The sequence below is a fragment of the Colletotrichum godetiae genome (assembly GCF_030913485.1).
Source record: "Colletotrichum godetiae strain CBS 193.32 chromosome Unknown BDP55scaffold_1, whole genome shotgun sequence".
NCBI lineage: Eukaryota > Fungi > Ascomycota > Sordariomycetes > Glomerellales > Glomerellaceae > Colletotrichum > Colletotrichum godetiae.
In genome coordinates, this window is record NW_026851249.1 from 2,494,392 (window position 1) to 2,522,061 (window position 27,670).

Below are 27,670 nucleotides of genomic sequence, written 5' to 3' on the forward strand. Positions count from 1 at the left end.
AAAGCGTGAGATTTGGTGGTGACATGTTGGCAGACTAGGTGCGCCGACCGGTGCGGGAACGTTTCTGGCGACACCACTTGTCGAGCAAGACACGACCATCACCGTCATCGGCCATCGTCAACTGGACCAACTGGACTCAACTGAACTGGACTGGTATGACCTGGTGTGCATTGGACAGACAGACTGGACTGTGAATCTCTTGGAGACCAGAGGTTGGCATACCAAGCTGGTATCACCCTCATCTGGTGGTCTGAGAGGTATCACGAATATTCACTACGCTCCCCCTCCGACACCCTGACTATGGAGTTGTGGCTTGGGGTAGGTGCAGGCGCGGTAAAGGGATCCCAGGACCCCAGTACGCTGCAACTGGCAGGTTGTTGCTGCTGACGCGACTGCGAATACAACCTGAACCCGACGGGAGGAGGACGATCTGCTCTGGCTTTGAGGTGGGCAGTCCCCGCTGACCCTCACCGTCCACCCTGACCCTGAAGCCTGAGGTGACGCTACCCGACCCTGGCCCAAGTGGCCCAGACCTGGGATTCCTATTGCGTCGCCAGACCACCTTCTGACCCCCCGTTCCTGGCCTGCTGTTCCCGCCCGTTCTCCTCACTCACATCACCGACCCCTCCTCTCCTCTCATTACCTGCTTTTTTCTTGCTACCTTACCGACTGGGGGTGCCCTTTCTGTGCCTTATCCGTCCAGAGTGTCCCGCTTCCAGTGCCTTTTAGTTGGGGATACCGGAGAGTGAGAAAGAGAGAGGAACACAGAACACACGGAGAGAAGAGCAGCAACAGCGGCACGCATGCTTTGTATTCTTTCTCCGTACCAACCTTACGGATACCTGCCTCTAAGAAAGAAAAAAACCCCCTTCTTTGCTCACTACCTACCTTAACCACGCTGGCCTACTGTTCTTATTTTTAATTTGCCTTTTTTTTTTTTTTTTTACTCTGGCTGAACTCATCCCGCGCCTCACCCGCCGCCGCCTCGCCTCGCCTCGCCTCGACCGCCTTCCACCTACCATCCTTTCCCTCCCATCCATCTTCCCTTTCCAACCTTTTCTTTATCCACCCTAGTCGGCCCTCGACTGGACTTGCCGCTGTCACTTCATTCAACCTTTTACTTTCCCATGTTGTGAGCGGCACCAGTTTCGCACTGGATCTTGTCCTGACCCATCATTTCTGCCAATTTTCTCTTTTCCCGCTTGTTGTTTTGATCTTTCCCATCGCTCGGTCCTCGGCTCTTTCGATCCTCTTTTTCGATCCATTCCTTTCTTTGCTATAGGACTGTTCGCGCCGGATGCGCAATGTTGCAAACATGAGCTTCCTAAAGACAAGGTTTCTGCTCTTCTTTTTCCTACAGTTGTCGCATTCCGTGGCCCGTTTGGCGGCTGCGAAATCTTTGCCCGTCGACCTGCTATTCTCCACCCCCGCCATTTCAATCACAGACACGACGCCGCTTCCTGCCAATTTGCGCGCCATGACCTGAACCACAGCTACACAGACTTGCATTTGCGACACTGAAGCTAACTCCTTCCTCTCTAACAGAACCCATCAATTGTCCGCTGCCATGCAGAACTCGCCGACTTCGACATCATCCGGCGAAGACCCCGCCGAGAACACAGCCGACGAGGAGGATTCCGAAGATTACTGCAAGGGCGGCTACCACCCCGTCCAGATTGGCGAAAAGTTCAAGGACGGGAAATACACCATCGTGCGCAAGCTTGGATGGGGTCATTTCTCCACCGTCTGGCTCTCCAGAGATAACACCTCTGGCAAGCATGTCGCCTTGAAGGTTGTCCGCTCTGCCGCGCACTACACCGAGACCGCCATCGACGAAATCAAACTCCTCAACAAGATTGTCCAGGCCAAGCCAGACCACCCCGGCCGCAAGCATGTCGTCAGCTTGCTCGACTCCTTTGAACACAAAGGTCCCAACGGCACACACGTCTGCATGGTCTTCGAGGTTTTGGGCGAGAACCTCTTGGGTCTGATTAAGAAATGGAACCATCGAGGTATCCCCACGGCCTTGGTCAAGCAGATCACGAAGCAAGTGCTGCTCGGCCTCGACTACCTACACCGCGAATGTGGCATTATTCATACCGATCTGAAGCCCGAGAATGTCCTCATCGAGATTGGCGATGTCGAACAGATTGTTAAAAAGGTCGTCAAGAGCGAACCCGGCGACAAAGAGAACAACAGAAACGGCCGTAGAAGGAGACGCACTCTCATCACTGGCAGTCAGCCGCTGCCATCTCCTCTGAATGCCAGCTTCAACCACAACAACCTTTTCCCTAGCACCAACTCAAGCCTTAGCCAAGTGCTACACGAAGGTACGCGCCCCCCTCAACACCGCCACTTTGCACCCCGCGATTTGCGCCACTACATTCACAACGAGCCTGTTGCCCCACGCCTTCTTCCACACCCATCGTATTCTGCTTAGCGACCGTATGCTGACCTTTGCTGCGATTTTAGATGGCAAGACATCAAGCAACGCTTCCCCCAAGCGCGACGCCGATCAAAAGACGCGCGAAAAGACAGCGTGAGCATTACCCCACCTGGCTAAATAGTGGAAGGTGTTCATCTGATACTGACCGCCCTTTCTCGTCGCAGTGATCTCCTCACAAAGGAAGTTTCCGGCATTTCACTCGACAAGACCAACTCACCATCTTCGGGAGATAAGCGCAAGGCGGATGATGCGCATGCCTTTGATGTTATCAGTGTCAAGATTGCGGATTTGGGCAACGCCTGCTGGGTCAACCACCACTTTACCAATGATATCCAGACCCGGCAGTATCGGTCACCTGAGGTTATTCTAGGCGCGAAATGGGGAGCCAGCACTGATGTTTGGAGTATGGCAGCAATGGTGAGCATGCCCTACCTAGTGCCACTGTCCTCTGGGCCGTAGTAAGCACATTTGACCTCTTCTCGTCTAACAATGTGGCTCTAGGTTTTCGAACTGATCACAGGAGACTATCTCTTCGACCCTCAATCCGGAACCAAGTATGGAAAGGACGACGACCACATTGCACAAATTATCGAGCTTTTGGGGCCCTTCCCCAAGTCACTTTGCCTGTCCGGCAAATGGTCCCAAGAGATTTTCAACCGAAAAGGCGAGCTGCGAAACATTCACCGCTTGCGCCACTGGGCTCTGACGGACGTCCTCCGTGAGAAATATCATTTCAAAGAGGAGGAGGGGAAGCGCATCGCCGATTTCTTGACGCCCATGCTTGAGCTGGTACCCGAGAAGCGTGCCAACGCTGGAGGTATGGCTGGTCATGTGTGGCTCGAAGACACGCCGGGCATGAAGGGTGTCCGAATCAATGGGCTCGAGGTTGGTAGCCGAGGTGAGGGCATCGATGGCTGGGCGACTGAGGTGCGGAAACGGTAAGGGGGGCAGAAATGATGACCACTTTGAATGCAGGGGGGGCCACCAAAGATATTAACGTAATTTATATGAACGGTCACGGGCTCCCCATCAGCATTTCTGCGTCTTTGTCACCAGCATTGTACCCTTGACTTTGGCTTGATTTTTGCACCTTTTCATAGCACAATGCGCGAGGTTCCGCTCCTTGCAAGTGCGGAAACACAGAAGCGCTTTGTACGCTGTCATACTCAAAAACTACAACACGATGGAAGTACTGCAAATGATAGAGGGGAGGAGCAGACGGCGGGGGAGGGAGGGAGTGAGGAAGGAAGCAACGATGGAACGCCAAACCTTGAGAGGTGAAGCATACCCGGTATTAGACAGTTTCTGTCAACACAATGAATAGAATTCTCGGAGAACAGGACCAAGAGGACCAAATGGGAAGCTCTTGCTCTATGATCGAACCTACATGCCCTGTGCATAAACCGTCAATAAACTATCGACGAGCTTCAGGTAGACGATCCGACTTGTTCGCTGGCTCTTTCAACAGGCTGTACCTGAATCTCTCACGTCTGTAATCTTTGGATTGCTGCTTTGCTACGGATTTACTCCAATGGATGGTGGGCCGGATACCTCTGTTCAAAGGAAATTATGCTACATGAAGGGTAATCGAATGGACATTCTTTTTCTTCATCTTGCTTCACGTAGCATTGAATCATTAGTACCTGGATGGACTTTGGATACCCCCGCCGCACCCTTCTTGGCACATACTTTTTGTACAGGGTCTGGATTGCGCACATTGGCAGAATGGAAAATTGCTGCAGTTTCTTCGCTCGGTTACTTGAAGTTGTTTGCATTCTTTCTGTCTTCTCGATTCCTGGAAATTCCTGCTACCACAGCCCTCGACCCGGAACGCCAATTTGATGCTCAAATAATACAAGCGATGAGGTCCTTTTTTCATCAAGCCCAGTGAAGGAAAATCATCACCCCCTACCGGGGCCCATGTGGCTGTTCTCCAGCCCATCTAAACAACTACCATGACCTCTTTCCTTACCGCTTCTTGCGGTTCTGGGTCATCTTGCGGAACGCCTCTAGACCACCAGCACCAATGGGACGGTGCTCGGGCGCCCGCGAGACATCGTAGGTGCTCTTGGGTGCGATGGTGTAGCTGTCGGGAAGACCTCCAGGGCGGGCACGGTTTGACGTAGCGACGGGCGCGAGCATAGCCTCGCGCTCCAGTTCTCTGGCGGACTGGGACGGGCGCTGCGTGAGTGTGAACTGGGAGCTTCCGGCCTGGCGTTGGGACATTTTGAGAGCTCTGTAGTAAAAGTGTTAGCAATATGGTAAGAGGGCGATCCACAAGTATGACATACTCGTAGTCGAACTCGCGTGTCTCGACGTGGCGCTTCTTATAGTCGTCAGTCCGCTTGAGGATCGGTCTGCTCCAGTCACCCAGGAGACGCTCAGCCATGCGCTTGATGCTGGGTTCGGGTCTCTTGGAGCGGGTGTAAAAGTAGACGACTTTTCCGATGCCACTGCTCAGCAACGTCTCCTTCTCTATGGGGAGCCGAATAAGCTGGGTGAAGATGTCGCGCTGGATGTTGTACGCCGGTAGACTGCCGTCATTCAAAGGTTCGAGGAAGAACTTGACGTGCTGGAGGAAGTTGGTATCGGGATCGAGGATTGCATGCTGAATGTTGTTTCTGTTCAGGAGACCGGTCACTGCTGGTAGGAGCTTCAACTTGTGAACAGCTGGCTGGCCAGCCTCGCGCGCTGTGTTGTCAGCTTCGCAAGCCTTCTCCATGGCGACCTTGAGATCGGCAATCTCCTCATCGATTTCGTCGTCGAGGTCCTGCATTGTCCACTGTCAGCTAGCACTCCCAAGACCGCACATAACGCGATGATACCCACAATTTCGTCCTTCTTCTTCTTGCGCTTGACGGGTCCCTTCATGGCCGCGTCCAACGCCCGATCAATCGCCCGCCGTCTGCGCTCCTCGGGGCTGAGATGAGATTCATCGTCAATCTGAGGCTCGGCAGGCTTGCTGGGCCGCGGCTTCCTCTCGCCGGCATCGGCCTGGCGTCTCGACTTTCGGGCCGGGCCTCTCGAATCGATATCCATATCGCCAGAGACTTCGTCATCGCGTGATCTCTTCTCCCGGCGCCCTTCCTTGGGCTTCTTCGCTTTTGCGCCATCGGCGATCTTGCGCTTCGACGCCTTGAGCGTCTTGGCCACATCTTCGTCTACAGCTACTGGGCGATCCTCAATGTTTGCCGTCTCTGGGTCGTAGTCCTCGAACTGATCCTCGTCGATTTCTGATAGCAAGTCGTCGTCGGAGACGTTGGCGGCATCGTCGCGGTCGGGCGCCGGGGACTCGGGGAGGGATTCGATATCCGACATCGTGACTGATTCAGATGTGCGCACGCTGTGTTGGAATATTCGAAGCGCGACTCTGGGAGTTGATGAGTGAGGATTGGGTTGGTCTCAATGAAATGTAAGTTGCAGAAACAGCCAGCCGCCTGCCTCGTCGTCGTTGCCCTTCGATTTTCAGATGGCCCAAGCTCAAGTCGTTAAAGGGACTGGGAAGGCGACAGGTACCAGCCTCAGTAGTGGGTCATTTTTCCTGAGCTGTGGCTGGTGCATAGAATGCTCTTGGCTCACTTCGGTACGTACTTTCTCCAGTCGACCTGAGCTGAAATGGAAGCCACCGGGAGATTCCGTTGCCTGAGGCACGGTTTGTTTACTTTGATTTCTAGAACTGTGGTTTGTTCTGGACAGCAGCTAGAATATTTCGACCCTTGGCCGCCACCCCCGGACCGATCGCGACGAAAGCTGCTAAGCACTTCCCACACACAACACCACTTCACTTTGTCTCCCCAGGTTGTCGCATGCAAAGAAGTTCACAATGGATCGCCGAACCTACGAAAGTCCCATGGAATGGGAATACCAGGATCGAGGTCCGCTAGATGCGACCAGCCCATTTTCCCACGTTGCGAAAAGCAGCAATCAGAACAGTGAGCTCACCTCCCATCGCGTTGTCCCCACGATCGTCATATGTCATACGCTGGCCTCTACGTCGAATTGCCTACTGACCTTCCTGCTTTTGCACAGTCTTCAACTCACCAAACAAATTCGCCACAAGCTCCAAGCCCAACCCATTCTCTAGCCCCTCCAAGCCGAACCTCTTCGCAAACACCCCGTCAAAGCCGCTTCCAGCCCTCCCACAGACATCTCTCTTCTCGCCTAGGATCCAGAGTAGCAATACCGCGCCACCATTCCGAAACCCTGCCTTCACTACCCCGCGCAAACCGTTCGACGAGAGCGCCTTTTCGGAAGCTTCTGGCGCAGAGACCAGTCCCGCCTTGACGGAAAATTCGGAATTTCCAGACGACACACCCGACGTTGATAGATTCGGCGACATGAACATGGGAACCATCACGCCGTCCAAGGTCAACAAGAACCTTCGCTACGGCAAGGCTGGCCTTCAGTCATTGAAGCGCCATGTACCCGGCAAGGGCGAGATCCCCCGAAGTGGACGAGACTACCCCGCTATAAGGAAGCGGAAGCGACACAACATGGACCGGGATGTCGGCAGCGTGCGATTTCACGGATCACGGGATTGGGATGGATCGGAAGAGGACTCGGACGACAGTGGATCCCGCTCGTCAGGTGCGCGTGGTGGCAAGGGCAGCAGAAAGAGGAAGAATGGTCGCAGCTGGATCAGCAACCTCTTCCACACATTGGAGGAACACCCGAATGCGCCCGAGAATCTCTACCGATGGATGCAACTTCTGATCAACTGCGCTATTGTATCGGGCTTTGTGTTCATCTGCTGGACCATGTTTGATACTGTGCGGTCGGATATTCGAAACGCCAACGATGCAGCTCGTTTGGACATTGAGAATAGGATCACTCAGTGCCGGACTGAATACACTCTCAACGAGTGTATCAAGAAGGACCGGCCCGCTCTGAAGGCCATGTGCGACGAGTGGGCCGAGTGTATGATCCAGGACTCGTCGGCCATCATGAGAGTTCGGGTCACAGTTAAGCAAATCGCCGAAATTCTCAACGAGTTTGCTGGTGCCATGCAGATGAAAGCTTGGGTAAGTTACATCTCGCGTCCACATCTTATGACATCTCAGCTAACAAATACAGCTTTTCTTCTTTGGTGTCGTTTTCCTTAGCATCGTTGCCAACAATCTTGCTCTGGGTCGTATGGCGAACAATGCCGGCCCAAGCCGCCCTACCCCATCACACCGCGCTGCTTCTGGCATGGCTCCCGAGCCATCGGTGATTCCGGAACCCTCTCAGGCCTACATGTGGGTTCCCGTCCAGACGCCATCGCATCGTCGACACCTGCAGTACGACAACGACGACACCGATACCGACGGTGCATCGCCGCCAAAGATGAAGGCGATCATGCCGCCTCGAACCCCTTCAGGACGCCGCAGCCCAAGCAAGGGTGACCGCGACCGTCTGCGAAGCCCAACGAAGTATGGAGGCGGAGGCCTGAGCCCCATGAAGGGTTACTGAGGAAGTAGAAGCGGGCTTGCAAGGAGACTCTCAAGGATATTGTATCCTACGCAGGAGTGAGTACGAACAGAGAAACAGAGGTACACAATGCATGGGATTGGAGTTGCAAGGTTTAATTGTATAAAGTACATATTCAGGAACAAGGTTTTGGGGGCCAGATGCGGCGTCATCTGGAGGCTCGGGACGAGATGGAGTGGGCTTCGGCTACACCTCCACTGGCGGATCAGGATATGTTGTTTTGCAGACACACAGAGACTCGCAGGAACCTCATCCCTGCGACTACTCACAATACCGAAAAGTTCATTTGTCCGTATCTTTAATCGTAAGCTGAGCGATACAACCATCGTCTGGCTACAACCGCATCTCTTACACTGGACCTTAAGCTTCAGGTGCCTTAGGTAAGATACCTTACCTTAAGGTAGGTACGGATACGAGAATCAGTCAGTGCCACAGTGGGCTTGCTCTTATCGATAATCGGCCTAGGCCCAGTTCGACTTTAATGACGTCAAAGGAACGGCCCTTGACGGAGAATTCGGCCCTGTCAAAATGTGGTCTCCACCTCCAACGAATGGGACCATTCGAATTGGGGTTTCCTGAATCGCGGCATCGCATTCTACTACCGATCCAGCGCTGGAACGGAGGAAACCCGAACAGCTCCTGAGGCTGAACTGCTGAAGCCTCACAAGACTCCGTAAGGCATTTGTCCTTAGCAGATCCCAACAGAACTTTGCCTGCCTGTCTAATAGCAACCCGCCTTGTTTAACCCAGACTCATATACCTAGAGCGCAACCAGCTGACGCGACGGAGTAGATTCCGTCTTCTCTGGGCTATGATCTATCTTGGCGGCTTGCTGGGGGATGATGTCTAACCCGAAGCATCAGCTATTGTACCCCCAAAGCTGCCCTGCGTGCATGCGTTCGGCAAAGACACTTACTTTGCTGCCAACCGGAACTTGTCTCGAAGGAGAGGGGTCGGGGACCAAACACCTTGGAATGTTAGCCGACGATAGAGCGCGTGGGTGAACGAACGAGCTAAGCGTTGGTCACACAAGCCACGATTTCGCGAGCTTTTGCTGCGGCATGGGTGGGATTTTTGGTCATGGTGTGGCTCATTATTTCTTCCGGAAGTGTAGTGTATATTTCGAAACGCCTCAGCATGGCGCATGTTCGGGCTGGGAGTTGGGTATCGTTCAACTGTTCAGCCCATGTGTGCCTCGGGGCCCGGGTTTTGAAGGCAAGGAGTTCCATGTCTTGTTGTCTCTTTTCAGGCGTAGATATATGTCTACATGAGGTCCCCCGGAGCAAAAGTTTGCAATACCGAAGGCCTCGTTGTCTGTGTCCATTGGCGCGGGGGCAGCAAGAAAAAAACCTAATCCTTCCACAATTAAGGCTCACTCTCCAGTCGGAAGAGACCATCCATCCACAATCCAGCCTCGGGATGCCTGGGTAATCACGATGAAGATGTGCCAGGACACCGTCGTATCAGAGCTCCAACTTGGCAACCACCTCAGGTACCTCTGCTCTAGCGGGCAAGGAAAACCCCTGACGATGTGAGGGTCGCCGACCAGGGTTTTTGCAAGAACGCGTTATGCTCGATGCCCCATAATCGCAGTACAGCATCGCAAAGTGAACTATCTGGCGGAGGAAAAGTTCCAGCCCGGCCTTTCGAAATTCGATCGTGATATCTGTCTCGACGAACCACTCGTGCCCTCAAGAGCCTTGGAGTTGCCTATAGTTTGTGCCTCGTAGGTACCTGGGACATCCAAACTTCACTTAAACGTAGGTCCTTATGCGATAAGATGGTCTCTTGATGGAAGAACTGCACTGGTTTCCAGAATAGTCGACTGCCGGCTTGGAGCAACCAAATCAGGACGACCTACGGCTCTTAGCGGCAGCAGGCTAGGCTAGGTGCCTTGGTTCGTTGGATCGTCAGTTACGCACAGAAAACGGAGCGAGATAAACGGGCGCCTTATCCGTACCGTGAACTGAGAACCTGCAAGAAAAAGAAAGAAAAAACACGGCTTTGCTGGCGCTCGGACTCGGGGGGCAGGGAAGACGGGCAGATTTCTAGCTGATGGGATTACAGAGTAAGTGGAGATAGTTACCGCTAACAGGTGACGTAGTGCCGCTTATCTGAAAAGAACCATCGCAACTCGCTTGGCTTTCTTGCTCATGAGATGAAATATTCTTTGGATAGTAAATGATATCTGGGACTCGAATTTGGCGAATTCATGTACTACAAATCATGTAGAAATGCGAAATCGAAGAAGTTTGCTTGTCCAAGCCGTAAATCGGCTGCATGAAGCTCAATCTGCAACCCTCCTAGTCGAAGCTGCATACCTTGGGTATCCTTTGGATACTTGCTTACCTCAATGCGTGTGCCACTGTGCCTTGCTTGCCTTTGTCACCGCTAGCCAGTCATTTTTTAGAGAACAGAAAGAAGCGCAGGTACTTAATTCAGCTGAAAAGAAGTCAGTCTCAACTTCTTTCAGGTCTGCCTGAGGCGTCCCAGCCCTGCCTTGGAAGCAAAAAAGTTTCACCTGCCCCTCGCGCCTCGCGGGCATAGTGTGTACGGAGTATGGTACAATTTCAGGTAGCTGGACCTTGCGCGGCTGGAAGCTCGGGAATCTGGGGAAGGAGCTGCCCTGTCACGTATCCGTACCTACCTCCTTCCCAAGAACCAAGGAGGCAGGACCAAGGCCAAGGTACCTTACCTTCCGTGCTTCCTTCCCTTCCAGTTCCCTCCCGTCTGTATTCGTAAGATACCTCCTCAGAACTTGCTTTACGGAACTGCATCTTGTGTGTCTGTGCTTCATCTACCGTCTCTTTCTCCTTCCGTCGCCTCGTCCGTCTTCTCTCTCTGTAACTGGGGACCCGACTTGGCCGCTCGCTGCCCACTGCCATCCCTTCTCTTCATCACGGGCTGCCCAAATTTTTGCGCTCCCTGCCTCACATCCTTTTCAGTCATTCACCACCCACGCCATTTTCCACCTGCCTAATGACATCCTAACGGCTGGCGCACAATAATTGCAAAGTGTCACATAACCTTTCTCCACAGGATAATCGCGTATCCAGTTGTACACCGAGCGCATGGTTCAATAGCAAGTGCCTTTACCAAAGAGGGGCAGTTCTCGCTGCGAACCTCCCATCCTCCCGTCTCTTGACACCGCTCGTTTGTCTGCTGCTCGACGACAACGATAGCACCGACGGCTAGCAACGGTCAATTCACCTACTGCGCAATCCAGCCGCCTTGGGCCATCTACCGCGATTCTTTCGACCCTTACGCGCGACACCTTCCCTGCGCGCGCCTTCTGGTCAGCTCTCTACCTTGCGCGAACCATCTAGACACTCAACGCCGCTACTGGGTGGCACTGCTGCTAGGCCACACCTGTCCGAACTTTTTTCTCTTCTTCTCTCGGATCCATGACGACCAGCTCCCGCCTTTGAACGGCCTCATTATGTCAATTCACACACAAAGTCCTAAAAGTCGAGTTCGCCCTGTAGACTCGGCAAGAGGCTACAACCAGTCAACCTGAAGCGCTCAACTACTGCCGATATGGAGGAGGCACCCGATAGCCAACAGCAGCCTCAACCAGCCGCCGGCTCTGCTTCCTCCACGGGGGCACCACCTGCAGCCGCTTCCTCTTCTACCTCCGCCCCTCTCAATGCGCCAACGCCGTCAAGCAGCTCCAGTGCTGCTCAACTGTCCAAGAGGAGGAGAGGGCTAGGAGTGGTCACGCCCAATGCCTGTACCGAGTGCCGCAAGAAGCGAGCAAAAGTAAGCCAACGCCAGATGGCCCCCCCGCGCCCACCTACGCTATCTTTGCGCTGACACATTCGCAAATAGTGCGACGGACAAAGGCCTTGCGGTCGTTGTAAGGCTCAGAAGGACGTAGAATGTGTTTACGAGGTCCCAGTCCGCCAATCCAAGGAAAATCTCCGAACCGAGCTCGAGCATTTGCGCCAACGCCAGAAAAGTAGCGACCAGGTCATGGCCGCCCTCGTTCGCTCCGATATGTGGGAGGATGTGTTGCAACGATTGCGCAGTGGTCAATCGCTCGAATCAGTCTCGGACTATATTGGTACTCTGCCTTCGGGAGGCGGTGCGAGGACTTCTTTTGCGCGCCCAAACGAACAGTCCAGCGATGCGAGCGCAGGCCCAGGGACTCGCCCGGGGTTTCCTCCGGCACCCATCAGAACCAGGAACCCGGGAGATCATGGCTCTGTAGCTATGAGCCCGGTTACTGGGCAGTCTGGCTTGCGTCAGGAAATTGATCCGAACAGCCCCTGGCATCCTTCGTCACACAGCCAGAGCACGCGAAGCAACTCTCATCCTGACGCAATGAACTGGAGCGCAGACACCAGTAGGCCGCCACAGGGACTGTTCGATACCTGGGCTGAGTCTACAAGCAACACGGAAGCCTCTGAGGGCGGCTCGAAGCATCAAGGCGTCGAACAGTTGTTAGCGCCGTTAGAATTGCCTGACATGAAGCTAGCCCCCGAAGAATGGACAAACATTACGGAGGACGGCTCGCTGGTACAGCATCTGCTGGCCCTATACTTCTGCTGGGAGTACCCGACCTTTGCTTCTCTGAGTAAGGAGCATTTTCTCAGGGATTTCCAAAACGGCGTCGAACGCTACTGCTCTCCAATACTCGTGAACGCACTCTTGGCTCTTGGGTGTCGGTTTTCCAGCAAACCGAGCACAAGAGCGAATCCCAATGACCCGTACACGTCCGGCGATCACTTCTTCAAAGAGGCGCAAAGCCTATTTTACAAGGAGAAAAACCATCACAACCTCACCACCATCCAAGCTCTAGGAATAATGTCTATTCGAGAAGCCAGCTGTGGCAGAGACTCGGAAAGCTGGTACTATGCCGGACAAAGCATTCGTCTGGCTATCGAGATGGGCCTCCATCAGCTCGAGGAAGATGGAGATCATGACGAATTTGCGGTTCAGGCTGCAACTTTCTGGGGCGCATTCGCTCTCGACCAGTAAGCCCCCTTGACGATATCCTACACCATGTCTTGCAAGCTGATTTTCTCCTAGTGCATGGTCTTTGGCGACCGGCTCGCTTCCGCAATGTTCCTGCTTTCCTCATCTGCCGCCGAAGCCTGCCATAATAGATGACATAGAAGCCTCTCTTTGGATCCCCTACACCGACGATGGTAAGTCTTTAATAAACCTAGGCGAGGCTTCTGGCTCTCCAAGTGATAGAGGCTCAGGTTCATCGATAGGCGCACCATTGCAGCGGTCCGCCGAGCAGCCATCCAACGTTCGATCCGTGTATAAGTGCTTTTGTGAATTGAGCGAGCTCGTGCACCAAAGCCTCTACGTTTTACACTCACCAGGGCAGCCGCTGACTAGCCGTGATCTCCTCGGCATTTATACTCAGTACCTCAACTGGTATGACAAGATACCAGAGGTTCTGAGACTGGGGCACAATTACACGCCGGCAGTCCTTTTCGCGCAGTAAGATTATTCCAGAGAGAGAGGGAGATGACTGTGACACGCACTGATCAAATATCGCCATAGCATGTACTACCACTTTGCGATCCTGCTTCTTTTTCGGCCCCTGATTAAGCTGAAGATCGTTGGGTCTAAGCTGTTACCTCGAGACGTATGTGGCCAGGCGGCAGATGCTATTCAAGGCCTCTTGCGATCCTATTCGCAACTGTACACATTACGCCGGACACCGTCGTTTGTCCCGTACTTTGTGCTCACATCAGCCATTATGCATCTAGCCATCGGTGCCACAACCTCCTCGTCATTGTCGTTGCAGAAGGCTTTCGAAGGACCAGGTCCGGACAACACCGACGATCCACCTTCATATCCGCCTCGCGTTGTAGAAGCTATTCAGCAAGGGATCCGAGATCTAGAGGAGATGGCGCCGTGCCATCACTTTGCCGAACAGGCACTGAACATACTACGGTACCTTGCGAAGAAGTGGAAGATGGACGTTGACATGGGCGGCGAGGTAGCCTCGGATGCCGAGTATGCACATCTCGTCAGGCCGTACACAAGCAGTCTCAACTTCTTTGCACCAAACGTTATTGAAGATGACTTCATTTGCGCTTGGGGAGGCGGCGCCGATGCCGCTGATGTACCGAACCCGGCGGTAGCAATGGGGCTGAAACCCATGGAACCAGGACAAGCATCGGTTGAACGGGCGGCCAAGGTGCTGGAGAATCCTCTCTTCTGGCCCTTCCCGATGCAGGGGCGGCCGATGCTCCCTACCGGTGTCGAGCTAGCAGATGCTGGGTTTGAAAGAATTTGATGCGGTCGGATTGAAGACTCGAGCAATGCACCAAGACAAGAGGCAGTCATATCGAACCCATTCAGCTATAATATGGACCTCTGTGTATGAGTGGACTTGGGATCAAAGGCGGGGCCTCGTTCTGCCCGCACAGGAGTTTGGCCTCGGGCAAGGCATTTTGTTTTTGTGATACCCTACCATTTCCATTCGAGATGAAGACGACATTGTCGCTTTGAGGCAGGCTGTCTCGAGCCCCCTTCCAAGTACTTGTTGCAGCTTTGTTGACGAGTTGTCACTGGCACAAGAGTGCCTCGCTACCTTATATTGAGAGGTTCGAGAGCGCAAAGGCCAACCGCTTTGTGCAAATAAAAGGATGTTCCCGATGAGCCAAGGCCATTCAAGGTGTAAGGTATGCGACGTATCGTTGTCATGTTGTCGTAAGGCTCATTCAATGTCCATAAGGATGTGTCGATTTTGTAGAAATTCGAGAGTAGAGTCGCGATGTAGTATAAGTATGCCAGTAGATGGGCTCTGGAATAGCAGGGGTTGCCCTTACCGAGGCATGTAACGTAATCTTATTGGCCCAATGCGTTGGTTAGGCGGGTGATGATGCACTTTCCTATCTCATGCCAGCGACCCAGCGCAATTGCCTGAGGTGGCAGGGCCGGGAGATGGCAGGCGACCTCGGCTTCCCGTCGGTCGCCCGCGGGCTCAGACCAGCATGAGCAAATAGCAACCTACAGGCGCACTCCACGTCAGTCCCCGTCGCGGTGAGCGTGTGCCCCCCGAGGTCCCTGCAACTTTCCGTCATTAAACCATCCCACTGCTCCTGCGTCTGCACCTGAACATGCACCACCTCGACTCTGGCGTTTGTGAGAGCTTACCTTACCTACGTTAATACCTAATTCGCACTTTCGCCAACCACTTTCCCTTCCTTTCATACATCGTCAGTGTCATTGACAACCACTTCATCTTGACATCTGGCGCTCTTCTTTCATTCTCTTCGTGTTGACATATCCGCCGCGCGCTTTTCCTCTGTACTTGTTCAATCCCACCTCGGTTCAACTGCTCGGTGCGCGACCTCTGCCACGTCCTAATGATCTGAATCTTCCACCATGTCGACATCCGCCGATATCCCCAACAAGACGCGGCTATCGCATCAACCGTCAAAGATCCGCGCCGTTCTCTCATTACCGCCGCAGTGGCTTCACATGTACGAAGAGTTCATTACCAAGAACTCTAGTCAGGTCTCTCAAATAGAGTCGGCTTTGCGGTCCCTCACCTACATCATCCCTGGTAAGGCGCCTCTCCGTAGAAGACTGTTCTCGCTATCGCCGGCCTAACACTGCTTCAAAAGGTCGATTCCGCGACGCCGAGATTGCTTCCGAAACCGTCCATTCGAGTGTACAGCTCCTTTCTCTTTATCATGATACCCTTCTCATGCGCGCCCTGTCGCGCATCCCGATGGCCCGACTGCCATCCCCTCATGCCCGATATACGAAATACTGGACTCAGCGCAGTCCCATGTACCGGCGCATTGCCATGTTACTGCAAATGGTCACATACACACAGCTACTATGCGAGATGGCTGCCAAGAGGCGTGGTGGCGAGCGCAGTCGATGGCGCGTCGTTGTGCTCTTGGAGGCTATCAAGGCCATTTGCCGCCTGTTGCTATTGCGCGTAACGCGCTCTCGTCCTCTTGTGTCGCCCGTTCTCCCGGAACGCGAGCCGATCCCTGAAGAAACCGAGGCCGAAAGCGACGGTGCTCTGAAGGATATCTTGGAAGAGCAGACCAATGGGCACGCACCGGAAGACAGCGAAGAGGCGCAGAAGCCTCACGAGAAAGACTGGACGATGCCCAGGACTGGCATGAGTCTTCCCTCGCTGCCCAACGCTGGTGACATTAGCGGCTATCTCCTGGGCAAGGTGTTGACGGCAGAGGATATCAAACCAGCTGCAAAGCTGCTGAACCAGCTACAGGGCAGTGCACAGGCCGCAGAGGTACTACACATCCTCGCGCCGTTGGTGTATGCCATTGCTTTGTCGAAAAGCAAGAATAAGAAGTCATGGACACCCTGGCTCGTCGGCCTAAGCGTCGAATATGCAGCACGGCAACTCAGAGACCGGGGGCTCAGGACGACGCCACTCGAACGCGACGAATGGAGCAAGAGAGGCTGGGCCATGGGTTGGTGGACCATGCGCGGAGCATTCTATGAGAACATCATGAAGGGTGTTGTTGGCGGCGTACGATCTAGAGTACCCAACCTTGTCGGTGGCATTCTAGAGGACTACGAGTATCTGTGGGAGAACTACTATTTCAGCACGAGTGCCTAGGTATAGGCCACTTGGCGATTCACAGCGCTGTTTTCAGGCGGACTGGTTGGTGCCGTCAACAGCCCTAGCCTTTGCAGAGTATCTCCTGCATTTCTATGCAAATCAGGACTTGAATCATGGCGCCAGGAACCCTCCCAGACCGCCTCAAGCCACCGTCTAGGTCCCTCATGAGGTCCAGCGCGACAGCGAATCAGACTTGTGAAGGCTTTCTTTTTGCCGTGGCCACGCAAAATGCCAGGTGTTTGTGCAACTCTAGCTCCACGCATATCCGCCAACGTAACACCGTGCGTTGAACCCAAGCATTTCAGCTTCTTTGACGGGCGTCGTGGAGTGGAGAAATGCGGAGGGCTTGACATGCGGCTCTGAGGGAGGCCAGGAGCCAAGCCAAATCGTCATCGACAAAACGTTTCCGATGCGAATGTGCGACGTGTGCAAAGGGACCCGGTTTCGTGCAAAACCTCCGAATGGCTACCGGTACAGCGCTGTCGAGAGACTACGGGGGGTATCGTCCAAGACGATATTCGGGGACACGCCCAGGGGCCGTTTTGGCCAGGCTCGATATACGTGTGAAGCCGGAAGCAAGGAGGACTGCGACTCTGCGAGCCATGTTTCTGAAATACCCATTTTGAGACACTCAAGCCAGCCGCCATGGCGAAGGAATGCAATTCCGGTGCCACAGCAGTGGCGCGATGACGACTGTCGAGATATGTACATTCATCTGGTGTTCACTCGTTGCTGGAGAAGTCATAATTACGACCCCGATCCTCCATCTGCTGCAATGTTCGAAATAAGAGCGGCTATTGTCTACCCCGTATTTTAAGGCTGGTACGAAGCAGTTCGTTCACCATACGAACCCGACTGCCATGCAAGGGGGTGAAGAAGGTCAACTTTTGAACCCTCGAGCGTGGAACAGATACGGATAGATGATGGCTATCGGATGATGGTAGGATCAGTATGACTAGCTGTTGAGCCACTTTAACCATCTTAGGCATCGAATATGAATAAGTGTATCCCTTTTAATGCTCCCTTGTGTATCTGTATCCGTAGCCTCCAAAGACCCTTGTTCAGCCGAGCGCCGCTCCCAAGCGCCAGCTTGACACCAGCTGGACCAGGTTCTCTCTGCCCGTTCAGCTTCTCTCATCCCTATCTCGCCCGTTGGGCGTTTTACGTGATTCACAAAAGGCCAAAGAAGAACCCACTTACGCAGAACGCACGACACACCGCTGATCGTCGAAGAGGGACATCCGACGGGAGGACCTACAACAGTGAGTACCCATCATGCAGAGACGCAAGGAAAGGGCGGCGGCAGCAGCCCCATGTCTCTCTCTTTTGGGGGTAGCTGGGGTTGCTGGGAAAGCGGGCGCGCGGCGCGTGGCTTGTCGATCGTGGTGGTGTCAGTGGTTGATGCCTTTGGTGGTGGTAGGTCCCGGAAGGCGATTCCGTGGGAGCCGGTGGACGCTGTATATTTGCTTTTTCAAGTTGTTGTTCGTCAAGGACTGCTGTGTAGGGTTTAGCTATGACTTGGGAGCTCTGGACCACTGGACACTGGGATTTGATTTGGTGCCTCCGTAGCACTCTACCTAGCTAGGTGAATCGGGGTGGGCGGGTGTGTGATGGAAAAAAAATTCTTCACGTGGATCGGAATTTTATTTTGTGAGGATTGATATGTTCGTGATGGCTGGGGATTGGGGATGGTGAATGCCCGGGTTAAGGTTGTCACGTCATGCTGAAGCGAGGCTAGGGATAGTCGGGAGTCGGAATCGGATGGTGAGACTTGGGGTACCCAGGAGGTAGGGAGAGCATCGTGGCATCACATCATCAAGTTCGCTTCTCGGATCCCTCAGCTACGATCCGGGCAGAGGGAGGACTGAATAAGTTGGTGGTGGTGTTCCAGGTCCGAATAAGTATGATCAACCTAAGTTAAGGTAGTCCGTCCATCATCCGTCAGCATCTCTGGCAGGCTCCAGTCCGTCAGCACCAACGGAACGGGGGTGGGCTGGGCTGCTGCATGTCGGCAACTTTTTTTTGGCTCATCCCAAGCGCAATCGTCAGGCCCAGTCGATCGGGTCGTCATTCGTCACATTTTTCGGGTTTGGCGAGAGGGGGAAAAGGGAAGGGTTGCAAGGGGATGGTACGGACTACGGAGTAATGATGGGATGGGAAATATCGGTAGCAATTCAATATCAAGGTATTTGGACGAGTGCTGGTGGTGTGATATGTCACTGGGCACAGGTAGCCAAGCACAGCATTTTTTTGGAACGGGTGTTTTGCTTTGTCGTTTTGAGATTGAGGCAGAGCAGTGCAGAGCAGAGCAGAGCCTGACGTGAGATTGAGTCGTCCTATTTGATTACATTGCATCCTTTACGTATCAGTTGTGTGTTGGTGTTGGGTAGCAAAAAGGCAACGATGAAGCATAGAGCCGAGAGTGCAACTCGACATATTCGTACCTTTTACATATTGAGCTCAGGCAAAATACTCGGGCAAAGAGCTCAGGCAGAGAGCTCGGGCAGAGAGCTCGGGCAGAGAGCTCGGGCAGAGAGCTCGGGCAGAGAGCTCGGGCAGAGAGCTCGGGCAGAACCAAATCAACCTGCAATGTGCGGGCTACTACAACATCAACCAAAAACGCGAGCGTACGAGCCCACGGGAAGCGAGACTAAGACGACGGGTAAAAGGGCTTTATTATCAGGTCATGTCCACTAACCATTCTGAGCTTCTTGTCTTTGACGCGGTTTGCGAAAATTTGAAGTTCATCGTGGATCCATATTCCAGCGGGAATGAGCCCGAAGAGGTTGACTCGTCGAGGGGCAAATAGGAAAAAGCAAAAAGAAAGTCTCTCCTCAAGTAGACCAAAACTTGCTAAACTATGCTAAATCTCTTCTTAGAGCGAGATGCAGCACCTCCTTTTACGCCACTCGGCGCATCGCCCATTGGTCCGTCTTCCCCGGATCTTTGCCCATAGGTAGACGTCTCGGGGGCCTGTCCCTGGACCTCCTCCTGTCGACTATCGACTTTTTTGACAAGTCTTGCTTCGTCTATCGATCGTAGAGTTGTGGATTTTCCCTTAGTGCCGGCGGATTAGGTCCCAGTTTGCGGATAGGGCGTCATGTTTTTTTCAAGATCAACCACACCAACCACACACAAACCAAACAACCACTGACAACTTATACGGGTACTGTATAATAAGTAAACGGGGAATATAAGCAATCCCTGGGAAAGAGGGGTCTCCGCGTGCCGGGCCAATCCCAACGTGAGGCAGGGGTGGGCTTGCTGAGATGCTGCTGGTCGTGCTGGACGAGACATGAGTCTCAGAGGAATCTGCAACTCATCTGCCAGTCTCTTTCTTCATACGTCCGTACCGGGGGAGGCGTTTCTTCGTGTTCAACCGCAGTCTACAGATACTTCTGTACGCAGCTACTTGGGTATGGATACACAAGTACTCTGCGTGGTATCTGCGCGTGTAAGAGTGACGATTATGACATTGACAGCACATCGGAGCGGAGTCTGGACAGGAAAGCCAAGCCCCAGCAGCACGCAACGCGCAGCCTGCAGATTGTGGCAGCGGCACGACACCCACGACATACACACGCGCGCAAACAGGGGTGCCGGGGATGTCTCGATGCTCATCCAGGTGCAGACGTACTGCTGTAATGTGTCTCTCTAGAGGGAAGCATGGAACCCAACCTGGGTAGCCACGAGGTTGCGCCTGATCTGTGTAGGTGGCCGTGTTGGCCCAGGCCCTTTCCGCCTCGTCCGATGATGTTTGATGACCTGCAGCATATCACAACGCACGCCGCAGCATCCTGTCCTGCTTTCCCGTGCCGAGCGAGCCCTACCTACCTTATACCTATACATAGTAATGTGTATTCTGTACAATGACATAGCACTCCAGCCTCGGATCTTATCCTTTGGGTATCCGTACGGACACAACACTGGAGATAGCACTGCAAAAAAAGGTTCACTCATATCGAATCGATCTCGGCCCTGGCCCAACCGCCCGCTGCTCCCCTTCCCCCCTCTCCCGGATCACCCCTCCACTTCCCAACCCCTGGCTATTCACCTTGACCCTTGCCTTGGTCCCCTGGCCCTTCTCCCTGACCCCGGCCACCTTGTACTTTTTGGGCTCCAGTCTCCCAAGATTATCTACTGCACGCTATCATTGTGTCGTACGTACGGATACGTACCCGTACCCGGCTCTGGCTCTCCTGCGCATCCGCTACGCGTGTGTCTGCAGAAATTGGGCATCTTCCGTCCGCTGGAACCCAGCTTCACCAGTCACGTTGCAGGGCGCAGACGTACGCAGTATAGTGCGCATGTGCCTGGGTAGCGGCAGGGCCGACAAAAGCACGCGTGAGCGAACGACGACAAGGCAGAGAGATACTTACTGAAAGGGTGATGGGGGCCAGGCCGCAGAGAGACTCTGAGAGACAGAGAGAGTGTGTGGGTATCCATCCGTAACGCGCATTGCTTTTTCCTTTTCGCGATACTCTGAGACTAGGGCCAGCCACCCTGGGGGGTAGTTTCTCGCCTTGCCCTTCTTTTTCTTTTTGATTCAGGTGAGCAACCAGCGAGAAAAAAACCGCTGGATACCATGGACTGGTGGTGCTGGGGAATTGCGATTGGGTTCATTGGATGGTACCTTGGCTCTTTGAGGGATTCCCTCCGATCCCCCCGCTGCCCAGCGGTGGGAAGTTAGTCGTCCGTCCAGCCAGTAACCAAAATATCGTGAGCGACCCAGCGCAGGGGGCGTCATTCAATCCGGATCTCCTCCTACATCTCCCGTCCTTTCTTCACTACATTCACTTCCCGCTTGAACTCTTTGTACAAGTCTGTACATCACTTTCATCCACTCCCGGCACGCGCTGTTTGTCTGAGATCTATCTCTCCGCTCCATCGTACATGACCGACTCGCTTCCGCCCGTCCCTTCTCTTCGCCTCTCTCTCCGTACTTTGTGTTCCCTTTTCCATCTGCAGTTACCCGTGGGCGAGCAGCAGGCCAGCATCAGCAGCATCAATCAAATCATTTCCTAGCTGAAGATCCCGTGAGAAGAGCAAGCTGCCAGATACGTAAACGCCCAAGGATACAGGAAACCAGAACCCAGGGACCAGGATCAGGAAACGAAGCACGACCAGACAAGACCAGACCAAACCAGACATTTGGGGTCCTTTTCGTCCCCGGCTCTGCCGCCTTTTACTTCAAGCACCCTCCAGAAGCACAACATCTTCGCCCCCGCGTAATATGAGCCTGACAGTCTCCAATCGATTCGTCGGGCATCAGAATTCTCTTGGGGGAGGTGATTTTCATCCGTTTCCCTCGCCACATCATGGGTCTCTCATGTACAGCCAACAATGGCCACCAGCACGTCCGGCTGTCGTCCAGGCCCAGCCACAGGAACGCGAGACGCCTGCTGCTTCTTTGATACCCTCGCACAACAGCAGCGGCAGCGGCGGCAATAGCAGTAGCAGCCGCCAAGGCACGGGGCCTCCCCGTTTTGGTAAACCACCGAATGCTACTAGTGGCCCGGCCTCGTCGTCTGTCTCGGCGGGCATCACGAGAGGAGGTGCAGCAAATACCGGCCCTGGCGGCGGCGGGGATATTCATAGCCAAGGTGATACCAACGACGGCACATTTTCCGCCTCGGTAGCACAACAACAGCAGCCCGCTCCGGCTCCGGCTGCCGGGATCATCAACCCATTCGACCTATCCGCCGCCGAGCCCTCACAGCCGCGTCACGTTCTCGTCCGCGTAGACGGGGACACGGGTTTCTACCTCGGCAACGCCGTCGGCCGCCCGGCGCCGCAGGAGTTCTCTCTCCCGACGGAGGTGGATGGATCGCGGTCCGTGGCCAACGGAGACCAGATCCAGACCGGATGGAGCATCGACTACTACGGCCTCTCACGTAGTCGCCACGAGTATGGCAACGGCATCGGGTGGCGGTGCCAGGAATCGGAGGCGGTGGCGGACGCGCAGGGGAACTTTGGCTGGCCGAGGAAGTACGTGTGTTCCATGTGCTGTCTGCGATGGAACGCCATGCCTTTGCCCGCCAAAGTGATTCGGGGTGATGTCAGTCAAAAGGACCGGATTGGACTGAGGATAGTACGTGCCCGCTACACTCATTTCTGTTTCATGAGATGATGTCCCCAGTGAGAAGAGGCAGCAAATGCTTACAAGATGCGCAGCCAAATCCGGCAGATGCCCGGAGAGACCCCGGATTCTCTCGGCCGGGATGTTCAGAGGTACGTTTTTTTGAACGCACGCCGGTTTGGGTTTTAAGACAAACCCGTCTTAAGGCGAACTTTATGAGTTGACAAGTGCCGGGGACCCCCAGTTACACTACTACCTCGATCATGAAGGACCCGGAAACGAGCCGTGCGTCCGGGGCCTTTGTCAAAAGTGCCGGCCGGTGTCTTTCCTGCCGGACTCGCAGCCGACGACCCACTGTTGTCCGCCGCCGGTGGCTGAGCCGGGCTACCTCAAGGAGATTTACCGGTGCATCATGGACAACTGCCCGTTTCTGACAGACACCCGGCGAGAGATGAAGGTACGAGACAGCCAACAAGACTGACCGCTGTTTCTTCTCAACGCATCTCTTGAATCATGATCTCTAACACCGTATCAGGCCCATCTCCATTCCCCAAGAAAGAACGGCCACAAATCATACCTGACATCCCTCGCCGGCCGCATCGAGCACGGCCAACCCCTCAGCGCAATCGACAAGGAAATCGCCTCCCGCCTGATGCTCATGTTCAATGACCGCGACGCCCGCGGACAAAAGTCCATCTCGCAGCCCATCAACACAGTCCTCGGCCCAGAGGACGTCAGCAGCCCGGCCATCCTGCGCGAGCACACGCAGTGGATGTCGTACCTGGGTCTGCACACGCCCGAGCTGCACCGGCGGGATTTCTGGGACCCGCGGACGGGCGGGTGGTATTATCGCGAGTACAACATGGACGACGACTTTGAGGACGCGTGCGAGAATGTGAGGATTATTTCGCATGCTACGGGGAGGCCGGTGAAGCCGTCTGATTTCCTGTGGCGTTGAAATGGGAGATTCTCATTTCAGAGACTGTTTGGAGGAGAAGATTCACCATTTGAAAACGACGTTGGCTCAACAACACACGACTTGAGCAGGGGAGGGAGAGGGGAGAGAAGATGAGGGGCGTATCACGACTTGATGCTTTGTTATGACCGACAACAGAAAACCGACAAGAGAAAACAGGACCTTCAGCCCAGCAAGGGGCTTCGAAAACTTGCAAGATTAGATCACGGAACGGAGCACACTCGAGGCTGTCAGGCCGCAGCGAAGGGGTGCGTATTACCATGGATTATGGGGGCTTATCATCTTCTTCACATTCTCGGCTTCATGAAAGGGGGAAAGAGCATTTCGCTATTGAATTATGAGGTGTTCGGAGGGAGCTACTAGGCTCCCTATCTTTTTCTCTATGCTTCCGCGGCGAGAGAGGGGGACTCTCCGGCGTTTTGACGAATCACTACGGAGGCATCTTTTTTTTTCAAACGGGGAGACTTTGGAAATACCCTTCATGAGCATTACGACGGAGCGGGGTTTCGATGAGAGATACCAAATGGTTGGTTTCTCCCTTGGGGGGAGAACTCTGTACTTTAGGAGACGAGAACGTTTTGACTTTGGGTGCTTGATACATGACCGATTGAGTGACTGGCTGGTTGAGTTAGTCGTTGACAGTCGAGGTACTTGAGCTCGAATGAACGGGGACTCAGTAGACGAGGAGCCCCATGATAGAGAGGTAGAAACGTGTGCAATAATTTAGATATCCGGGTTTACATGGAGAGACGAGAACGATCAACATCAGCACTGGCATCTCAACTCCCCCCACCCCATGATCGTTCGCCGCCACGTGTTGAATGGTCGAGATACCAGGCGGGGTATGTGGCTAACGAGCAGTGCGCAACATTTCAGCAGGATGAACTGCCCAGTGAGTACATCGCTGACTTGTACAATCTTCGCCGAAGCGAAAAGGGCCGTCTCCGATTCATGCTTCACTTGTCTTGGCCATGAAGACGTGTTCCAGGCTCTGGACATCCTGACCACATGCACGCGTAGTCGTGAGACTTTGCGGTCTAAGCGGTGGCCTAGAAAGCATCTCGACCACTGATACCTGGAGCTCCCTAGGGCGTCATACACTCATTGACTCTGCGGCTGCTCTTCTTATTCCCCAGAAACACATAGTGACAATAATGTTGTGGAGACGCGAAGAAGCCAGTGGTCGTGACAGCAGATAAGTAATCACAACCTTCGACGCGCAACAAAGATGTTCACTATACTTTGATCGTATTTTGCAACTGTGCTTGACGCTGCGAGTTTACTGGGGACTTAAATAATTGATTATCGTTATATCACTACTTGCCCGACCCTTCCAAGAATCTAAACCTTGACGCTGTAGCCTCCATATTGGTTAAACAAACTTTACAATAGTCTATCGATTATTTGTCTTCCGTAGGATTCTCGAGTGACTTGTTGCCGATATATCCTTGGAAGTATCACGACTTCAATATGAACTTCGGGAAGTATCCCGGTCCTCAGTCATTTGTACGATCTTTTAACTGATCTGCCGCAGCTGTTGACTCATTTTCTGATATGTTTCGGGTTGCTCGGGATTGTCTTGGTACTTCTTCGGAAGGTGTTGGCGATTGGGGATATTTCTCTTCACGCAGTGTTTGATAGAACCAAGTGAATGCCAATGGTGTGTGATCGAATTGCTTTCAAATTCGGAGTTTATATATATACACATTGATTAGTACTGGAAATTTGGAAACAAAAGGAGCTGTTCATTTTTTGATCTTTGAACATTGTTAAGAGTGGGATAGACAGGTGTTCGTCTTTGACGGGAGCGCTGAGAGCGCTAGAGAGCAAGGATATCATGCGAGGCTGTCGGCCCTTTTCATGTAACAGGAGGCGACGAAACGTAAGAAACGTAGCTTTTTTGGGTACTTGAAATCAATCGTCATATGAGTGAGAGAAACTACTGCAGGCTTGTGACCCCTGGCCTAGATTCGTGATACTCGCGATGGATAATTTCACACTTGGTATTTGTGTGAAATTCTCGCATCCGCCACCTTATTTTCATAGCTTAGATTCAGCTGCGGACCACCTCAGGAGATCAAGTTGGAGGTCGACTCTATCCACTTTGAAATACGGCTAGCGGGAGGACGTGACATAGACATGGGGTGCTTCTGGGGTGCTTCTCTGTTGAGGACGGCGCTGATCTTGAATGTGTTATTGATACATGTTACATAGATTGGTCACGGGTGTGTGGTTGTACGCTTGAAGCGAGTACTCACGCCCACACAGTGTTCCAGGTAATCTCATCAGCGTGTATTGAGCTACTGGCACCAAGCACTGTTTTAAGGCAGCCGCGAATATGTGGATACTTTAAAGGAGCAAGACAATTTGCATCCTTTTGTTCCCTCAAAACACGAACCGATTTTCATATTTCTCATATTTCTCGTGAGCCATACTAAATGAAATTCATTTTGAACGTTTTCGAACACAACCACAACAGTATACTCGCCAAATTATCCACAAAAGCGTTCGTATCTGGGAATCTTGCCAGCATCTTGCTAATTTCTGTCTTGGATGAGGTGATGAGGTGTACTGACCTCAATATACTGCTGAGACGGGTCAAGACCTCGCGATGATACCGTGCTAGGATCCCATTTTCCTTGGAGTATCTCCCTGTCGAAGTCGCTTCCGTTCATCTCAATTACGCGGGAACCTCTCCCACTACTGAAAGTCGACGGCATGGCTGGTGCCATGGTCCCTCCCCACCAGAATAGCCCGACGGAGGCTGCTGATTTTGCGTCCATGGACCTGGTTTTCTCCAGCCCGGGTGTTGTGAATAATAAGGATCTTGAGTCCCTGGCACCCGTTGACTCCATTCATCCGGTGTCTGTCCCATGGCGTACCGGGGTGAATAGGACTGTCCGTTTGGATGTCGTTGAGTCGGTGGAAATGTATGAGGTTGTCTCAGTGCATAGTCTGTCGATGCTCGATTATCGTCATAAAGCGTGCTTGTTGGGACTTGAGGTATCGGCAGTGGGAATCCTGCAATAATTAGCCCGTCCGGATATCCTTAATTCTTCAAGTGACTCCCTGTGTATTTTGGCCCATCACTCTTGGCTCTCGTCTTTAGAACTGGTCTTGGAGGGCCTACTACCCGGCGGGATTGCTGCATGTGGGCTTCAGCAGCCTGGCCACTGCTTGGGAGAAAGACCACCCCGCGTTGGTACGCAACTCGGCCGGCTTGCCTAGAACCCCAAGTGTTTGCTCTTCTATCTGCATCGTGTCGTATTCCTCCAAACTAGTGTGAGCTAGCTTCCGGAGGCGGAAGATTCTGTTCGGGTTTTGTCCAGGCCTCCTGGGTCCGGGGTCCGGAGTATAATAAAACGTCCTCTGGAATTCTATTGGTCTCTGGTATCATGGAATTCTATGCACACTCGCGCACTCTTTCCTCATGGTATTTAGTACGGAAATGGTTTGGGCGCGGACAACCTAAAGCTCGTCCTATGCAGTGCGGTCGCGAGTGAGAGTCGCCAGCTCTTTATTGCAGTGGTAATATTCGGAAGACTTGACAGTGTCAGTTTCGTTGGAAGATAATGAATTAGTCTCCATGATGTTTCTTGGGCCGATAAGATAGAATCATTCGAGAGGTGTTTCGGGTGGGAATTGGTCCTTTGTCTATACCGACTCCTGTTCGTCTTCACTTGAATCGGGGGTCATCGGGCATGATGTCAAAGGGCGCCGCGTTTTTGTGGGCCACATCAGCCGTCCGGCCGGTAGCTCGCTGACGGGTTCTCCGTTGGCACTAGAGAGTGAGCGGAATCTTCCCCCATCTCCAACATTGAGAGCATAAGTCACTGAAGGTAGGATAAGCAACATCAACACCCGAGTAAGTAGCTCACACAAGCGCTATTTCCTTGCATGCTTACATCGAGTAAAGCAGGTTAGTAGCTACCTGAATACCTTGGATTGCACACTGATGAGCCAAGTCCTGTGCGAGCTGGACGGCTGTTTAACTATGTCGGCGCTAGGACAATATCTTCCTGGTGGATTACCTGAGCTGGATTTCATCTGCATAGTAATCGCACGGCTGGTCAAGTGACGTGGCGGCATCCCATGGTTCAAGCCCAAGACCGAATTCGAGATGGT

The 27,670-nt window shown here is 53.4% G+C and overlaps 7 protein-coding genes across 7 annotated transcripts; 6 read left to right on the forward strand and 1 right to left on the reverse strand.

The window, feature by feature from the left end:
- Window positions 1-1,567: 1,567 nt before the first annotated feature.
- On the forward strand, window positions 1,568-3,388 carry BDP55DRAFT_538299 (kinase-like domain-containing protein; the record flags this gene model as incomplete). Its single annotated transcript, XM_060567930.1, has 4 exons — window positions 1,568-2,330; window positions 2,473-2,539; window positions 2,611-2,863; window positions 2,948-3,388. 4 exons carry the CDS (start codon window positions 1,568-1,570, stop codon window positions 3,386-3,388), a joined length of 1,524 nt encoding a protein of 507 aa, XP_060437294.1.
- A 773-nt stretch (window positions 3,389-4,161) lies between these two features.
- BDP55DRAFT_641869 (uncharacterized protein) lies at window positions 4,162-5,993 on the reverse strand. Its single transcript, XM_060573426.1, has 3 exons — window positions 5,276-5,993; window positions 4,738-5,216; window positions 4,162-4,682 (listed from the first exon to the last, which is right to left on the reverse strand). The coding sequence occupies exons 1-3, from the start codon at window positions 5,762-5,764 to the stop codon at window positions 4,415-4,417; spliced, it is 1,236 nt and encodes a 411-aa protein (XP_060437295.1). The 5' UTR covers window positions 5,765-5,993; the 3' UTR covers window positions 4,162-4,414.
- A 276-nt stretch (window positions 5,994-6,269) lies between these two features.
- BDP55DRAFT_538941 (Di-sulfide bridge nucleocytoplasmic transport domain-containing protein) lies at window positions 6,270-7,897 on the forward strand (the record flags this gene model as incomplete). The annotated part of the gene is made up of 3 exons (XM_060567988.1): window positions 6,270-6,378; window positions 6,476-7,467; window positions 7,520-7,897. 3 exons carry the CDS (start codon window positions 6,270-6,272, stop codon window positions 7,895-7,897), a joined length of 1,479 nt encoding a protein of 492 aa, XP_060437296.1.
- Window positions 7,898-11,188: 3,291 nt separating this feature from the next.
- BDP55DRAFT_23523 (fungal-specific transcription factor) lies at window positions 11,189-14,350 on the forward strand. The gene is made up of 5 exons (XM_060566174.1): window positions 11,189-11,674; window positions 11,744-12,891; window positions 12,947-13,065; window positions 13,123-13,369; window positions 13,433-14,350. Exons 1-5 carry the CDS (start codon window positions 11,453-11,455, stop codon window positions 14,172-14,174), a joined length of 2,478 nt encoding a protein of 825 aa, XP_060437297.1. The 5' UTR covers window positions 11,189-11,452; the 3' UTR covers window positions 14,175-14,350.
- Window positions 14,351-15,268: 918 nt separating this feature from the next.
- On the forward strand, window positions 15,269-16,487 carry BDP55DRAFT_538955 (peroxisomal membrane protein; the record flags this gene model as incomplete). The annotated part of the gene is made up of 2 exons (XM_060567990.1): window positions 15,269-15,449; window positions 15,511-16,487. 2 exons carry the CDS (start codon window positions 15,269-15,271, stop codon window positions 16,485-16,487), a joined length of 1,158 nt encoding a protein of 385 aa, XP_060437298.1.
- An 852-nt stretch (window positions 16,488-17,339) lies between these two features.
- On the forward strand, window positions 17,340-18,015 carry BDP55DRAFT_23537 (uncharacterized protein). Its single transcript, XM_060566175.1, has 2 exons — window positions 17,340-17,430; window positions 17,476-18,015. Exons 1-2 carry the CDS (start codon window positions 17,425-17,427, stop codon window positions 17,824-17,826), a joined length of 357 nt encoding a protein of 118 aa, XP_060437299.1. The 5' UTR covers window positions 17,340-17,424; the 3' UTR covers window positions 17,827-18,015.
- A 3,604-nt stretch (window positions 18,016-21,619) lies between these two features.
- Window positions 21,620-23,705, forward strand: BDP55DRAFT_23555 (uncharacterized protein). Its single transcript, XM_060566177.1, has 4 exons — window positions 21,620-22,581; window positions 22,665-22,721; window positions 22,814-23,026; window positions 23,105-23,705. The coding sequence occupies exons 1-4, from the start codon at window positions 21,724-21,726 to the stop codon at window positions 23,525-23,527; spliced, it is 1,551 nt and encodes a 516-aa protein (XP_060437300.1). The 5' UTR covers window positions 21,620-21,723; the 3' UTR covers window positions 23,528-23,705.
- The last annotated feature ends 3,965 nt before the right edge of the window (window positions 23,706-27,670 follow it).